This window comes from Ipomoea nil, unplaced genomic scaffold, assembly GCF_001879475.1.
Source record: "Ipomoea nil cultivar Tokyo-kokei standard unplaced genomic scaffold, Asagao_1.1 scaffold2845, whole genome shotgun sequence".
NCBI lineage: Eukaryota > Viridiplantae > Streptophyta > Magnoliopsida > Solanales > Convolvulaceae > Ipomoea > Ipomoea nil.
Genome location: NW_017619273.1, coordinates 7,277,113 through 7,294,747, shown reverse-complemented (window position 1 = coordinate 7,294,747; position 17,635 = coordinate 7,277,113). Strand labels below are relative to the sequence as shown.

The following is a 17,635-nucleotide window of genomic DNA, read 5'->3' as shown; positions in this document are numbered from 1 at the left end:
AGATAAGTGCTTATTTATCTATATTTTCCCCCCTTTCACTAAACCATTTTGCTTATAGATCATTCCAACTTTCATGAGATTATGATTAAATTGTGTTATTTTGCAAGGAGTTTTGTTTGGAAACAAAGATGAGTATTTTCAGGCATTTTGGTGGACATTGGAGTCAAATGGAGCATTTTGGATGCATTAGGAGTCCATGGGAGCCAAGGAGAAGCTATGGAGATGGGCAAAACACTTCCAAGGAAGCCTAAGGGTGGTGCTTTGAATGGTCTTAGTCATTTGGGCAAACCAAAAGAGAAGCAAAAGATCAATGCATTGCAATTCTCGACCAGCACGTCGACGTCATAGTCTTTGGATCATATCTTGAGCTACTAATGTCCAATTGAAGTGATTCTTATGTCATTGGAAATTTAACTTAAATATCTACAAATAATATTCAGACATCAAAGCCTAAAAAGGAAGTCACAGGGGTCGAAATTATCCTTGAAGTTGAAGTTCCAAACTTACAATTCAAAACTGACCACTGTTTGGTTTTTGGACCATATCTCAGCCTAGGAATGTCTAAATGAAGTGATTCTTGCTCCATTAGAAAGAAGACTCGAAGGGCGACAACTTTCATGAAGACCATAGTTCCAAATTCTGAAGTTTTGAAGATCAAAAGACACGACCAAGTACACGGCCGTGTCTGTGGCCGTGTAATTTCTGGGCGAATTCCAGTAAACTGCCCAGAAATGCAGAATTTCGACACGGCCACGGACATGGCCATGTCCCTGGCCGTGTCAGATCTGCTGCAACTTTATAAACTTCGATTTTTGGTCATTTTAAGATGGTTTTGACTCTTGTTAGAACCCTAGACACTCTCTACTCATTTCTTTCATATTTTTAGGTTAGATTAGACTTAGATTTATGTTTCTTAACACTTTTGAAGCTTGTAATCTTGAATTTGAAGCTTGGATTCCAACATTTCAAGATTCCACCATCCATTTTCAATAGAGAAGTTTTCTTCCTTTTATCTCTTTATTTTGCAAGATTTATGCTTATTACTTGTGCTTTTGTGTTCTTTATGCTATTTAATCATGAGTAGTTAGTTTATGGGCTTGAGTTAGGGTTGTATTATCTATCTTGATGCTTGATTTGTGATTATTGCAAAAAAGGGGAAGAACTCCAACCTAGGGTTCATGTGTTTATGAAGGTTTTGTATTTATATCTTGTTAATGTTTGATGTACACATTCATTAGCTTGTTTTTGGAGAATTCTTGGCTACAATGAGAATTGGGTCAATGATTTTAGCCACCCCTTGCATAAACCCGATTTTTCCTATGAAAATTGGGGAAATTGGGGGTTTTAGATGCTTTGTGTGCTTGATGGACTTGGAATTGATACACCATGAGAGTGGGGCGATTCCTTGTTCTAATCATTGTTTATTGCTTACGAGAGTGGTTGATAAACTAGGATATCTACGTGCATTCCCGGTTGACTCTTTGTTATTTGTTCTCCCTAATCCATAGGTTGTTGAAGCATCTAGATGATAATGCTCCCTAACTTGAGTCATATTCCTTTATTTTGTGTTTCCATCTTGTTCATATGTGTTTTTGTTATTTTGTTTAATTACCGTAGCCTTAACCTTGTTATGATTTGCTTAGCTTCTTGTTGATTTTCTTATGCTAGTGTCTAGTTTCTTGTGATTGCGTATTGCGTGCCATAACCCCCAATCCCCTGAGGACGACATTACACACCCGTACACTCACCACATCTCATTTTTGCTACACATCAGTCCCCTTTCCTTTCTCCCATGTAAATTGATATCCTTCCATTGGTAACTGAGTCAGGCCACAGTACTCAATAGTCTCTCCAAAGCCCCGTAAAAGGGCATCCGGATGTGGATTACCTCCCCTCTTCTCATATTGGAATAAAAGCTCATTGAAATCTCCTATCATGATCCATGGTAGATTGGACTGTGGCTTTAAAGATTTAATAAGATCCCATGCCTCACTTCGTCTGCTCCGATCTGGGAAGCCATAATAACAAGTCATCCGCCAATTTGGAAAACCTGCTATGCTAACTTCCAGATCAATATAATTTTTCGAGTAACTCAACAGTCTTGCTGTACTGTTTTTCCTCCATAGCAAAGACAAACCACCACCCGTTCTAACACAATCAACATAAAACAAACCTTCAAATCCAAGTTTAATACGTAGTCGTTCCGCATGATCTCGTCCAACTTTAGTTTACATAAGAAAGACAAAATCGGGCTTCTTCCGGGACACCATGTCCTCCACCTCACGAACTGTACGTGGATTGCCCAAGCCACGACAGTTCCAACTTAGGGTACTGATAAGTGCTTATTTGTCTATATTTTCCCCCCTTTAACTAAGCCATTTTGCTTATAGATCATTCCAAATTTCATAAGATTATGATTAAATTATGTTATTTTGCAAGGAGTTTTGTTTGGAAACAAAGATGAGTATTTTTAGGCATTTTGGTGGACATTGGAGTCAAATGGGGCATTTTGGATGCATTAGGAGTCCATGGGAGCTAAGGAGAATCTATGGAGATGGGAAAAACACTTTCAAGGAAGCTTAAGGGTGGTGCTTTGAATGGTCTTAGTCATTTGGGCAAACCAAAACAAAAGAGAAGCAAAAGATCAATGCATTGCAATTCTCGACCTGGACGTCGACGTCATAGTCTTTGGATCATATCTTGAGCTACAAATGTCCAATTGAAGTGATTCTTATGTCATTGGAAAGATAACTTGAAGGGCTACAACTTTTATTCAAGAACCAAAGACTAATTCAAACGTTTAGATGGTGAAAAAGTACCTAGAAGACAGTAGCAGTGCACAGAAAAATCACTGCCTGGTGGCCACGGGTATGGCCACGGCCGTGGCCACACCCGTGGCCACTGGGCAGTACATATCGCCTTTCTGGCCACAGGTGTGGCCAAGGGCGTGGCCACACCCGTGACCAGCCCTCTGCAACTTTATAAACTGCGTTTTTCACTCATTTTAGCTTGGTTTTGACTCTTATTAGAACCCTAGACACTCTCTTTAATTCTCCTTCATATTTTTAGGTTAGATTAGGTTTAGATTTTTGTTTCTTAACACTTTTGAAGCTTGTAATCTTGGATTTGAAGCTAGGATTCCAACATTTGAAGATTGTTCTTCCATTTTCAATACATAAGTTCTTCTTCCTTTTATCTCTTTATTTTGCAAGATTTATGTTTGTTACTTATGCTTTTGTGTTCTTTATGCTATTTAATCATGAGTAGTTAGTTTATGGGTTTGAGTTAGGGTTGTATTATCTATCTTGATGCTTGATTTGTGATTATTGCAAAAAAGGGGGAAAAACTCCAACCTAGGGTTCATGTGTTTGTGAAGGTTTTGTATTTATATCTTGTTAATGTTTGATGTACACATTCATTAGCTTGTTTTTGGAGGATTCCTTGCCTCAACGAGAGTTGGGTGATGAATCCAAGCCACCCCTTGCATAGACCCGATTTCTTCCTACGAAAATAGGGGAAATTGGGGGCTTTAGATGCTTTTTGTGCTTGATGGACTTGGAATTGATTCACCACGAAAGTGGGGCAATTCCTTGTTCTAATCCTTGTTTATTAATCATGAGAATGGTTCGTAGACTAGGATACCTACGTGCATTCCCGCTTGATTCCTTGGTTACTTGTTCTCCCTAATCCCTTAGGTTGTTAAAACATCTAGATGATAATGCTCCCTAGCTTGAGTCCTATTTCTTTATTTTGTGTTTATCTTTGTGTATATGTGTTAGTCTTATCATTTCTTTAAACTTGTAGTTTGCTTAGCTTCTTGTTGATTTCCTTATGCTAGTGTCTAGTTCATTGTGATTGCATATTGCGTGCCATATCCCCCAATCCCCTGAGGACGACATAACACACCCGAGCTCACATCTTATTTTTGCTACATTAGGTACTCATTGGGCTGGGCGGGTCTGGGAGCCAGAACCCGCCGTATGCAAGTTTTTTGGAACACTGCTATTTGCTGAGACACGTGTAGCTGGCGTTCTACGACGCTTCGCCGAGGCCTCCACCCCCTCCTCCACATCACGATGCATGTCCATACACACATCCCCATTATCCCCATCCCGTGAGCTCATGCCATCCCCCGTATGTGGCTGCTGCTCTCGGCTTTGCACGGCATCCTCCGGTGGCAGTAGCCACGGTTCTCTGACCGGTCTGGGACCTCTACGTAGCCCTGCCCGCATCCATTCACCATAGGGGTACATCTCCGACGGGATGCCTGAGACACGGGCCTTCACACAAAATTTCTCCAGGTGCCCTAACATGCCACAACAGAAACAGAAGTTATGTAGACATTCGTACTTCAGGTTCACCCACCCCCACGACTTATCTCTCCGGATTAGCTTCATACGTCTTTTCAAGGGTTTATCAACTGAAACTGCAACCCTCACCCTATATAATGTTTTCCATCGTCCTCCAACATTCCGGTCATCTGTACGGATAAATTTCCCAACAAAATTTCCAACCTGCTCAAGAATTGTACTAGATGTATAACCCATGGGTAAATCATACACTTATACCCACATATCCACAGTATCCAGCGTTACTTCCCCAGGAAGAAAACCATCACAAACCTGACGACAAACCAGGGTGTGATTCTCAAAGAACCATGGCCCGTCATCCAAAACTCTCCTCATGTCTGTCACATGGTAGAAGGCGAACAGGAAGAGATTAGAGTGCAACTCTATAACCGGTTGCCATACCGAAGCCAGCACCTGCTTCATGTACTCAACCTTTATTACCTTCGTTGTGAGGAACCGACCGACGACCGAGTAAACCGTCGCTCCCTCACCGGCGACAGGCTCATACGGAATCACCTGCTACAACCCCGTCATCCTCATCTTCAAGAGCAATATCCGCCCACCGGTCGGATATCTCCTCCACATCGTAGCGTTGCTGAGAAGACGACGCCATGCAAGAGAGGGAGCCGGAATTGTGTTGCTGTTGCTGCGGAGGAACGGAGATGGCGTCGGAAAACCGGAAACCCTATAAACGGGAGAGAAAACGGAAACCCTAGAAACGGGAGAGAAAAGCAAGATCTTGCTTTCTAAGTGACATTAAAAAAAAAAGTTTGTTACTTTCTAATAACAGCAAAAGCTATTGTGCCATTACTTTTTTTTTATTAGTTATTTTGTTATTATATTTATAATATAATATGAAAGTGGAACTATTTTTAAAAGTGAGAATATTGTAGAGATGTAAAGAAAAATAGTGGAGAAATTGTAAATTTAATAATGTGAGAGCTTAGTTATTTTGTTATTATATTTATAATATAATATGAAAGTGGAACTATTTTTAAAAGTGAGAATATTATAGAGATGTACAGAAAAATAGTGGAGAAATTGTAAATTTAATAATGTGAGAGCTGAGTGAGACTAATTTTTTTTTTTTAAATGCACGCCTCCACTGAGGCTCGAACTCACAACCTTCCAAATGGAAGTCCAACCCAGGTACCATTAAACTACATAATCTTAGTAAACATAAAGATAACCTTAATTAGTCACCCATGCAAGTTTTTTGAAAAAATATAATGTTTTGTTCTATTTTTACTCCAAAATATAATCAAATTTAGGAATTAAAAGTAAAAGTGTCATGGCAATCACAAGTAAAATAAAGTATTCAAAATTTAATACCCTTTTATAAATTTACAAAATTTAATACACATATGTGATCAATATATGTTCCTTAACACACACACATATATATTTATATATGTGGCTATTTCTTTTTAAGGTTGTTGTGGAGTGGTCATTTCAACACTAATTTAATTTTGCACTGTTGTATATTTCTGTTGGTGATGATGCAGACAACAGCTGGAAATCATATTTAAGAGACTTTATTGTGGGTGTAGTTGGTGTCGGTATATTAATGGTAGCTGCAATTGGAATTATAGGTTTCTTCGTTGCAATCTTCTTGAAGCAGAAACTTATTACCCTACACAGACAACAGGTAATATACTACCTGATTGTTTGTGTTTCAATAATATTAGCCATAGGAATTATACTGTGGTGAGTCTACCGTTTGCTTAATTGTGTGCTATGCTTTTTCATCTTCTTCTCTCAAATAATGCTTATTGAATCAGTGAGTTAAACACTTGTGGACATGCTATGCTTTTTTTAATTTGTTTGTGAGATTGGTGGAGTATTGAGTGGAACAAAGATTTTGAATTGAATTAGATTGGAGTTTTATGAGTTAGTTTGAAAAATGGAGATTGTTTGTATTGTATTTGGGTAATATATTATTGGGTGTGTTGGATATTTTCTAATTGTGTTCTTATTTGCACAAATAATTGACAAGACTATTTGTATTTTATATTTGGTATTATAGTTTGTTGAGAAAATTGGTTAAAATGGCATCTATAGTGGTCATTTGAGGTATACATTTTAGTAAATATTTCAAGAATGCATAACACCTAACAGAAATGTTGGATTAACTGGTGCAATAATAACAGCAAGTACCCTCGCACAATAGTACCTTAAGCATAATTTTTGCAACACAAAACTCTATTAATTGACGTGATCCATGGTTCCTCTTGTTGCAACACAAAACCCTATTAATTTTTACAATTTTAGTGCCTTAGCGTAGTGCACCATAAAAAACAGAACAAAATCCTTCCCAAAAAAGACAATGATAATAGACATAGTTTATCATCTGTGTTGAATATATATTCACTAAAATATTGATTCGACGAATCTAAACATAAAATTGAACTTGTAAAGATCAAAGCTTGTAGGAATTTAAGAATGACTTAACTATCATACTACAATTATAGTGATATGCAAAGTAGGTTTAGGCAAAAGTAAGTTGAAACCAAAATTTTTATTATGATTCAAAAGTAATGTAATCCTCCAACTATCCTATGGTTGAAGAGGATATTACTCAAAATTTGTATCTATCTAGTCGATATATAGTACGTTATAGTAAAAGTAGGTTTAGGATGAAATCCTTGGTCGGGTGTGATGATAGCTTAGCTTGCTTATTCTACGGCTGTAGAAATCCAGGAGAAAAGGGGATCTGGGCACGCCCGAGCCATTGTTCATCAGCCATCAGGAACGGTCCAGGAGTAAACTGCTTAGCAACCTCTGGAGAAATGTTCCTCTTGTAACCCTTCCATTTCACCCTTTTATCGGTTGAAGCTCCTGGGCCGCGGTTTTGATACTCTGCGTACCAGCAAGTGTCCAGGTACATGGTCCCTTGCCATATAGACCAACCTTCTGGGACGACGATGTCGTCAATGAAAGTGAACATGATGAGTGTCCTGGAGAACTCCTTCCATGGCCTCCCGAGGAACACTTTGATGGGTGGGTTGGCGGCCTTCAGGGCGGGTTCAGCGAGGATCTCGCAGGATTGGAGGACAATGGCGGCTGCTCCTCGCCTGTCCTTTCTACCTTGAGCGGTCACCATGCACTCCTGGTTGGCCATTGGCTTCCTCACGATCATCTTGCAGTTCTGGAACACGACAGGGGCATTCCCGAAGATGAAGTCGACGGTGCCGCTGATGGTGCAGTCGCGGTAAAACTGGCGGTAAGAGTGGGTGTAGAGGGTGTCTTGGTAAGCATTAAGGTGACAATTATAGACCGCCGCCATGTCGGCTGAGATCCTAAGAGCCACGGCTTGGTGCTTCACCGCCCCGGCCGAATTCTCGATTGTAAGATCTCGGCAAATGAAACCCTCCCCTTCAACAATCACCGTGCCGCACCTATAAGTGCCGCCGGGCCACTTGTCTTCCACATTCCTGTTTCCGGTGATCACGGTTTTGGTCGGGCCCTCTCCCACGAAAGCAATGTTGTTCTTCTTACTAGGAATCATCACGTATTCTTTGTACACGCCGGCCTTGATTAAGATGACGATTCGGCGGTTGTTTATGGCAGGGATGGAGTTAAGAGCGGCGTTGATGGACTTATACTTGCCACTTCCGTCCTGGGCAACCACAATGTCGGCTTTGGGGGGAGCAGCCAGGAGGTGGCGAGTGGCAGGGTCTGCGAATGGAGAAAGTATTTCATCAGTGGAGTCTACTGGGTTTCCATGGTCATCTTTGAGGGGCGCCGGCTCTTCTAACAACCTACGACTGAGGCCAGGGATTTCCAAGGACTTGATGAAATCGTCGAGCTTAGAGACAATAGCCAGGGCGTTGCTGGTGAGCTCCATGGAGGTTTTAAGGAGGTGCTTCATTTTCTCGCCGGTGTCGCCGGTGGTGTTCTCGAAGGCATCCAAGCAAGTATCTTGGAAAGTCATGGCGGCGGTTAGCCAAACCCTGAGATCGCTACCGTGTCGGTTGTTGAGGTGAGTAGATTTGTCAAGTACGTAAATAGACCTCTTGAAATCTACAATTGAGTGGTCTAGCACCTCCTTGCATACGTCCAGTGCAGCGGAGGTCATGGGGTCCTTTTCTGCCCTCTTGATAAGCTCCGACTTGGAAATGACGCCGGCAATGCTCTCCCACGCCACCGAGAACGCCGCCTTGATAAGCTCCTTGGGGTCGTTGGAGTTATTAGCTTTTGCAACGCTCTTCTCGCACAGCTCCTTGAAATCGGTTGACTGGCAAATGGATTTCACCGCATGCTTTATATGATCCGACTTGGAAATCACGTCTGCCAAACCTTGCAGCGAAAACGCCGACTTCATAACCTCGTGTGTGCTCAGCTTATTAGTAGCGTGAATCTCAGTAGCGCCACAGGTCTCTTTGTCATCACCTTCAGCACATGACTCGGTGGCGGTGGCGGTGGCTGCCACCACGAAAGCTAGGAGGAGGATGGAAGCGATTCCAAGAAGACCCAACTTTTTATTCTTTTGAGTAGACCCCATTTTTACTTGTTTTTGTCTCTTGAATAGGAACTCGTATTCAAGGGGTGCCTTTGAGGCTTTGATGATTGAAATGTGCAATTCTGATAACGCTATTTATAGCATTGAGAGGCGACCAGCAGACCCACAGATACTATAACTAACAACCTTAGCTTCAATTCTGTTCAGGAAATTGAGGTTATTCACATATATGTTTCGTTTTACCAGGAAATTACATGCATTATATAACTTTATTATCTTTATAAATTTTCATCCTCAATTTTTTATTCTATATATATATATATATATATATATATATATATATATATATATATATATATATATATATATATAGAGGCGGGTTCAGGTGCGGCAGTGTCTTACGGTGCGGTTATTTCTTACGGTGCGGCAACACCAACAGTTCACCAAATATGCACCATCAACGTTAGGAAATACACCACACAAAACAGAGTAAACAGAGCCCTGCATCACCAAACACACACCATTAGGTGTGAGTAAAAACACCATACACTGTTCGGAAATACACCATTGGGGGTGGTGAGTTATATGGTGTGTTTTTTTGAGTCTGTGGTGTATTTTGTGATGTTTTACTACATTTCATTGGGGTGTACGTGGTTTTATTACACTGTTGGTGCATATTGTTAACACTGTTGGTGTATTATGGAATTTGACCGCACCGCCGCACCGTAAGACCCCGCCGCATATGAGCGCTCTTCTATATATATATATATATTGGTTCCTGTGAGATCATGTCTTCCCGTGCGGTCAGTGCGGCATACACTATTAGGTATGTATAAATGCACCATACAGTGTTCGAAAATACACCAGAATGAAATGTCAAAAAATACACCACACAAAAGAATACACCACACATAATGGTGTATTTACGAACACTGTGTGGTGCATTTTTGCATACCTAATGGTGTATACCGCACTGACCGCACGGGAAGACCTGACCTTATATATATATATATATATATATATATATATATATATATATATATATATATATATATATATATATATATATATATATATATATATATATATATATATATATATATATATATATATATATATATAATATTTGTTCTATTTTTACTCCAAAATATAATCAAATTTAGGAATTAAAAAAAAAAAGTAGAAGTGTCATGGCAATCACAAGTAAAATAAACTATTCAAAATTTAATACCCTTTAATAAATTTATATTATAAAATATAATACACATATGTGATAAATATATGGTCCTTAACATATATAAAGTAATGTGATATATATATATAGGAATTATAGGAGGTTTAAGTTTCAGTGCAGGTGAATGCTTCCCGTGTGGTTGTGCGGGTGATTAATGTATGTGCGTGAGTTTTGTACTTATTGTGTGTGAGTCTTGTGCTTACGGTGTGTGAGATTAGTGCTTAATGTGCGTGGGTTTTGTACTTAAGGTGGGTGAGTCTTGTGCTTAAGGTGTGTGAGTTTTGTAGTTAATGTGCGTGAGTTTTGCGTGTGATGCAATACAAAACAAATTCCAAGGTATATATACCAATTAAATTTAATGTCAACTTTATTTCACTTTTGATTTCTTGGTTACAAGTAGGATATTTACTTTTTACTATTTATATATACTCTACGCGAATTTGATTTGTTTACTTAGGCCGATCTTATCCCGGTCAAGATCTTAATTTCTTTTTTTGAAGGTCAATCAATGAGTTGTATTTATAGATGAATCAAAATAGAAACTGGTGGGATATCGTCCCAGTACATAGCTACTGTGTAATTAAAAGCGGTTGCTGCTAAAGTATGAGCTAAACTATTATGCGATCTAGAAATAAAATTAATCGAGCAATAATCAAACATAGCCATATAGGCTCTGCAGTCATCCTGGACGTAACCAAGATAGGATCGTGGATGAATAGCGGTTGACGATAGGTAGATCTGTAGCGTCTGACAATCTGTATAAAGACTAACCGATTGTTCTCCCCGCCCTTTGAGCCGTGATAACACTTCTCTGCATGCTATAGCCTCGGCATAAGTGGTGAGAAGCAGCTTTGCGGTGGTGCACATAATGCCGATATATAGTCGCCGTGATGGTTGAATAATACCGCTCTAGTGGCGGCTGTCATGGACGATGGGTGGTAGCCAGCATCGATGAAGCATCTTTTCGAATGTGGTGGGAGAGTTTCAATTCTGTTCAACCATCACGGCGATGCGTATGGTGATTAATATATACTGTTCAGGAAATTGAGGTTATTCACATATATGTATATGCATTAATTACATAATTAGTTTAAAAGTTTATGGTGATTAATATATACTGTATAAAATAAAACTGGTGATGCGTATCTAATATTTTTAGTAAATACTTAATTAAAATTGTCACTCAACTACCAGGACTATGTGGTCTAATGGTATTCGGGTTGGACCTTCATTTCAAAGGCTGTGAGTTCGAGCCTCAGTGGAGACGTTATTGGCTCTTGAGAAAGTATATGAGCAAATACTACAATGTAATAGAGCTAGTAGCATTCAAAAAAAAAAATTGTCACTCGACTATACCTAAATTCACAAATTAGTTCTCGAGTATTATAGTTGAAATAATGTTTTAGCTTGCATTTCCTATTATTTTATATCCTGTTACCTGTTATTTTATAGGGCAGGACTCATGAGTATAGTGAAAAGAAAAAAATACCCTAATATATTAAAATAACAGTCATCAACCCCAATAAGTTCATGCTCTTGCCTTTATAACTTTTCATCATAAAATTTTTATTCAAAGTTTAATTTATAATGATATATATATATATATATATATATATATATATATATATATTAGAGCTCAAATGCGGCAGTAGCTTTAGGTGCAATGGTGCGGCCATATCAGCATCGTCCATTCTGCTTAATCTAATAGCAGCGGCTAATCTCTGAAGATTTAAAAATTTAAGCGCGTCCGGGTGAGTGGGGGGTGTTATGGTAATTATAGTGGTCATTTATATCGGTCGCTTGTCTGAAAACACCAACAGTGTTAACAAAAGACACCAATTGTGTTAGGAAAAAGCACCACAATGAAATGCACAAATACACCAAAAAACACACAACACACCCAAAAAATACACCATATAACTCACCACCCCAATGCTGCATTTCCGAACACTGTGTGATGCTTTTATTCATACCTAATAGTGCGTTCTGGTGATGCGTATCTAATTTGTGCATGTTTTTTTGGTGTGCATTTTCTAACATGGATGGTGTATATTTGTATAACTATTACTGCGGCCGCACTGACCGCATGAGAAGGCACGGACGCACCTGAACTTGGCACCAACACGAATCCTCAAATACACCACAATAAGGTTAATAATGCACCAATAACGAACACAAAACACACAACACTATGATTTGATCTATTCTGGTGTCCAATGACGACTTTAACCTTGCAGTTCGCGTAGTGTGAGAACGTGCGCAAAAGTATCGAAAAAGTGATTTGTAGCAAAAATAAGATGTGAACTCGGGTGTGTTATATCGTCCTCAGGGGATTGGGGGATATGGCACGCAATATGCAATCACAATAAACTAGACATTAGCATAAGGAAATCTACAAGAAGCTAAGCAAACTACAAGTTTAAGGAAATGATAAGACTAACACATATACACAAAGATAAACACAAAATAAAGAAATAGGACTCAAGCTAGGGAGCATTATCATCTAGATGCTTTAACAACCTAAGGGATTAGGGAGAACAAGTAAGCAAGGAATCAAGCGGGAATGCACGTAGGTATCCTAGTTTACGAACCATTCTCGTGATTAATAAACAAGGATTAGAACAAGGAATTGCCCCACTTTCATGGTGAATCAATTCCAAGTCCATCAAGCATTGCACACAAAGCATCTAAAGCCCCCAATTTCTCCTATTTTCGTAGGAAGAAATCGGGTCTATGCAAGGGGTGGCTTGGATTCATCACCCAGCTCTCGTTGAGGCAAGGAATCCTCCAAAAACAAGCTAATGAATGTGTACATCAAACATTAACAAGATATAAACACGAAACCTTCACAAACACATGAACCCTAGGTTAGAGTTCTTCCCCTTTTTGCAATAATCACAAATCAAGCATCAAGATAGATAATACAACTCTAACTCAAGCCCATAAACTAACTACTCATCATTAAATAGCATAAAGAGCACACAAAAACAAAAGTATTAAACATAAATCTTGCAAAATAAAGAGATAAGAGAAAGAAAACTTCACTAAGAAATGGATGGCAAATCTTGAAATCCAAGTGTTGAATCCTTGATTACAAGCTTGAAATGTGTTAAAGAACATAAATCTAAGCCTAATATAACACTAAAATATGAAAGGAAGTGAAAAGAAATGTTTAGGGTTGGAACAAGGTCCAAAACCAAGTGAAAATGCTGAAATCGCACTTAAATAGTAGCAGAGCACAGTGGACACGACCATAGACATGGCCATGTCACTGGCCGTGTCTTAAAAATCGCAAATCTGGGCAGTTTCTGGAAACAGCACAGAAATTACACGGCCGTGCACTTGGCCGTGTCTTTTGGCCTTCAAAACATCGGAATTTGGAATTATTGTCTTCATGAAAGATGTAGACCTTTGAGTCTTCTCTCCAATGGAGCAAGAATCACTTCCTTTTAACATTCCTAGGCCGAGATATGTTCCAAAATCCAAACAGTGGTCAGTTTTGGATTGTAAGTTTGGAACTTCAACTTCAAGGACAATTTCGACCCCTGTGGCTTCCTTTTTAGGTTTTGATGTATTTATAAGAATTGTAGCCCTTTGAGTCTTCTTTCCAATGGAACAAGAATCACTTAATTTGGATACTTCTAGACCGAGATATGACCCAAAAACAGAATAGTGGCCAATCCATGCGAGAATTTCAGCTTGTTGACACTTGTTCCACTTTTGCCTTGGTTTAATTTGTCCATATGATCAACATCATTGAAAACATCACTCTTTGGCTCCTTTGGAAGTGTTGCATCCATCTCCTTAGCTTCACCTTGGCTCCCCTTGACTCCAAATGCATCCAACATGATCTAAAATCCTTCATTTCTACTCAAAGGTAATGAATTGTGCATAATCGATCAAATGAGCAAAATAAAGATCATTTTGAACAACATTGTGACACTTCATAAGCAAAACAAGGCTAAATATGTGGTAGACATGAGGTATAAATATGAACAAATATGCACTTATCACCATTCTGTCATAAGCCTTTGACATATCAAGCTTAAGGGAACCCCATCCCGCGCTACCACATTGTTTCCTGTTCAAGTAATGCCCTACCTCCACTGCAACCAGAATATTGTTCGTGATCAAATGGCCCGGGATAAACGCACTCTGGGACTCTGAGATAATTTTCCCCATACGCGGTTTCATCCTATTCGATATCATCTTAGCCATTACCCTGTAGATAACATTACTCAATGCAATAGGTCTCATATCAGCAACTGTCTCAGGCACAGTTTTCTTAGGGATCAGCACAAAATTAGTATCATTTAAACCTTACGGAAACGCACATGAATTCAAACAGTTTACCACAAACAGAGATACATCACCCCCAACCACATTCCAGAAGTGTTGATAAAAGCCCGGATTCATTCCATCCGGCCCCAGTGCTTTATCAGGAAACATAGAAAAAACTGTTGTTCTCACCTCATCCACCTCATAGGGCCGCATTAGCGCGGCATTTTGGTGGCGCCGTAATCGGTCAATTCGTTCCCCAAACATATGAAAGCAGTCGCCACCCCACTACATTAATTTCTCTCCACAATACTGCTTGCAACCTAGCAATCCCTCCGTCCTCCCATTTTGCCAGGCAGACTCCACCACATCCCTGCATCCTTCATCCAAAAGCCAGGCCATCTCAAACCTGAAACCCCTCGGGTTCCTCCCCATCGGCATGCATATCGCATTAATGTGAAGGAAGAGAACCGAGTGATCCGAAGCTCGAGTTCGTATATTCTCCACACATGCATTCTCATTCATACTACACCACTCTGCCGTTGTCAAAACTTTATCAAGTCTCTCCTCAATCCAATCCTGTGTGCCCCTACCCTTTTCCCATGTGAACTGATGTCCTCTCATGGGCATCTGCGCCAGCCGGCATTCATCAATAACCTCCCCAAAACCGCGTAGGAGGTTATCCAGATATGTGTTACCCCCTCTCTTCTCATGCTGGTACAAGAGATTATTAAAATCTCCAACCATCACCCACGGCAGCGTGGATCTGCCTCGTAACGTGCGCAACAAGTCCCAGAATTCTTGTCGATCTTGGCGTTTCGAAAATCCATAAAAGCACATCATACGCCACAACTTGCCATTGATACTAACTTCCACATCCACATGGTTCTTAGAATAACTCATCAGTCTTGCAGTATTATTTTTCTTCCAAAATAAAGCCAGACCACTCAAACCATCGTTATCAACATAAAACAGCCCTTCGTAACCAAGCTTGACACGGATGCGCTCTGCATGTATCCGTCCCACCTTGGTTTCCATTAAGCACACGAAATCGGGTTTCTTACGGGACCCCAGGTCCACTACTTGTCGAACTGTTCGTGGATTACCCAAGCCACGACAGTTCCAGCTTAACGTACTCATGATGACGGGCGGGGCTGAGAACCAGCTCCCGCCATGGACAAGTTTTTTTAACCCTCTGCTATAACCACATCCTCACCCTCTTGCTCCACCCCCGAACCCTCACCCGTGTACTGCCGACGTCGTTTCCCGGTCGCCTCTACCTGCTCACATCGTGCCATCAAACTATACACGGCTATCCCGTGAGTAAGCGGCATAACCGCCGCACCAGATGCCCCTGGTCCCGCCTCCAACGGACGCGGCTTCCCGCCAACCGGCACAAGCCAGTTATCCCCAACCGCTCTAGGAGCGCTCCGGGATCCACCAGCTCGCATATCCGGCCCATACGGGTACCGTTCCACTGGAATTCCAGCATCCCTCGCCTTGATACAAAAGGTGTGCAGATGCCCCATTATACCACAGAAAAAGCAAAACTTGTGCAGCCGTTCGTAGCGAAAGGTGACCCAAGCCATAGACTTATCCCTTTTTAATAATTTCATGCGTCTCCTTAACGGTTTATCAACTGGAATATAATAGACACCCTTATGCGGTGGAAAGTTAGCCACGGAGCCCCTTCAAATCGATCATCATGTTTGACAAAGGTGCCTATGAAATTTCCAGCCTGCTCCAAAACAGAATGAGACGTATACCCCAACGGCATATCGTGCAACTGTACCCACATGTCAATCGTATCCAGCGGCACTTCCCCCGGGATTGCATTAGCCGCGACCTCCCGACAAACCAAAGCATTATTCTCAAAAGCCCAAGGACCCCTATGGAAGAACACAAACAAAAACACACCCCTTTGGATCTCTGTTACTTGAACCCCCCTTACCGGTTGCCATACGGATGCCAAAACCTGTCTCATGAAGTCAAGTTTCACCATCCTCTGCGTGAGAAACCTCCCGAGCACCCTCCAGGTCTCCTCCCCTACGTCCCCCGCATCTCCGAGATCCTCCCCTGCCGTCGCAAAAGCCGTCTCCTCCTCCTCCAAAGACCAATCTGCCCACTGTTCGGTCACGGCAGCCACCTCCTCATTCGGCAATCGCTATTCGTTCGTCGCCATCATCCACTGCTTAGCGTCGCCTGCATCGTTCGTAGCGTGAACTGGACCGGCAATCACCGGAAAAGAATTAACATAGCAAAAACCTAGGAAAACCGTAGTATGGAGGTAAAAACCCTAGAGAGCCTAGAGAGAGAATTTGATCACTACGAGTGTCATACTTGCGTATTTAATTTATTTTAATATTTTAAATATTTAAAATTATTGAAATAATTTTTTTATGAAATGTTCGCGACATCAACGTAACCAAACTAGTTAATTTTAGTCTAATGGCATAATTTTGGACTGTTTAGAGATTTAATTACAATTTTTTTAAGTCGCATGACTCAACTGCGGCATTGCATTTCCGAGTGCAATTTGACAACTTATTTGAACATCATTCCAAATTTAATATTGTGTAATAATATTAAACAATTATGGAATAAGGGTAAAATAGGCAACTCAACTGCACACCAAAGTGTAATTAGACCATCAAACTCAAAAAAAAAATAATAATAATAATAATAATTGGGTCCTGAACAACACAAATTCATACAATTAAGTTTTAAATGACTTGTGTGGATATTTCGGATTTTAAAATAATTTTTAAAATAATTAATTAAAAATCAAAAACAAAACAAACAAACAAACAAACAAACAAAAAAAAAAAACACGGACGGGGACGATTCGTCTTCGGCCGGCTTCATCTCAATGGCAGGAGATGAAGCCCTTCGTCTCCGTGACCAAGGAGACGATTCGTCTCCATGGCCGGACGTCACCATGGAGGAGATGAAGTTCGCCAGTCGTGCTGTTTTTTTTTTAAAATTAATTATTTTATTTAAAATTATTTTTGAAATCCGCAACCATTACATTAGCAAAGTTTAAAGACCATTGTTCAAAGACCCAATTACATTTTTTTCAGTTCGATGGCCTAATTGCACTTTGGTGTGCAGTTAAGTTAGTTAAGTTATTTTTGCGCATTACATACATATGACTAAGAATACTATGATAAACGTAGGGTTTGAAAGCTAAGAGGTCAAGTGAGATCATACACCTAGATCTTAGGAATAAGTGTAATATTACTAATATATCAGCAAGACTTGCCAGGAGTCTAAGCAGCACAACTTCTAGACAAGCTATCATTAATTTTTATT

General features: G+C 40.1%; 1 protein-coding gene across 1 annotated transcript; it reads right to left on the bottom strand.

Annotated features, from left to right (window-relative positions):
• Positions 1–6,844: 6,844 nt before the first annotated feature.
• On the bottom strand, positions 6,845–8,910 carry LOC109159773 (pectinesterase-like). Its single transcript, XM_019307886.1, has one exon. The coding sequence runs from the start codon at positions 8,851–8,853 to the stop codon at positions 7,030–7,032; it is 1,824 nt and encodes a 607-aa protein (XP_019163431.1). The 5' UTR covers positions 8,854–8,910; the 3' UTR covers positions 6,845–7,029.
• Positions 8,911–17,635: the final 8,725 nt, after the last annotated feature.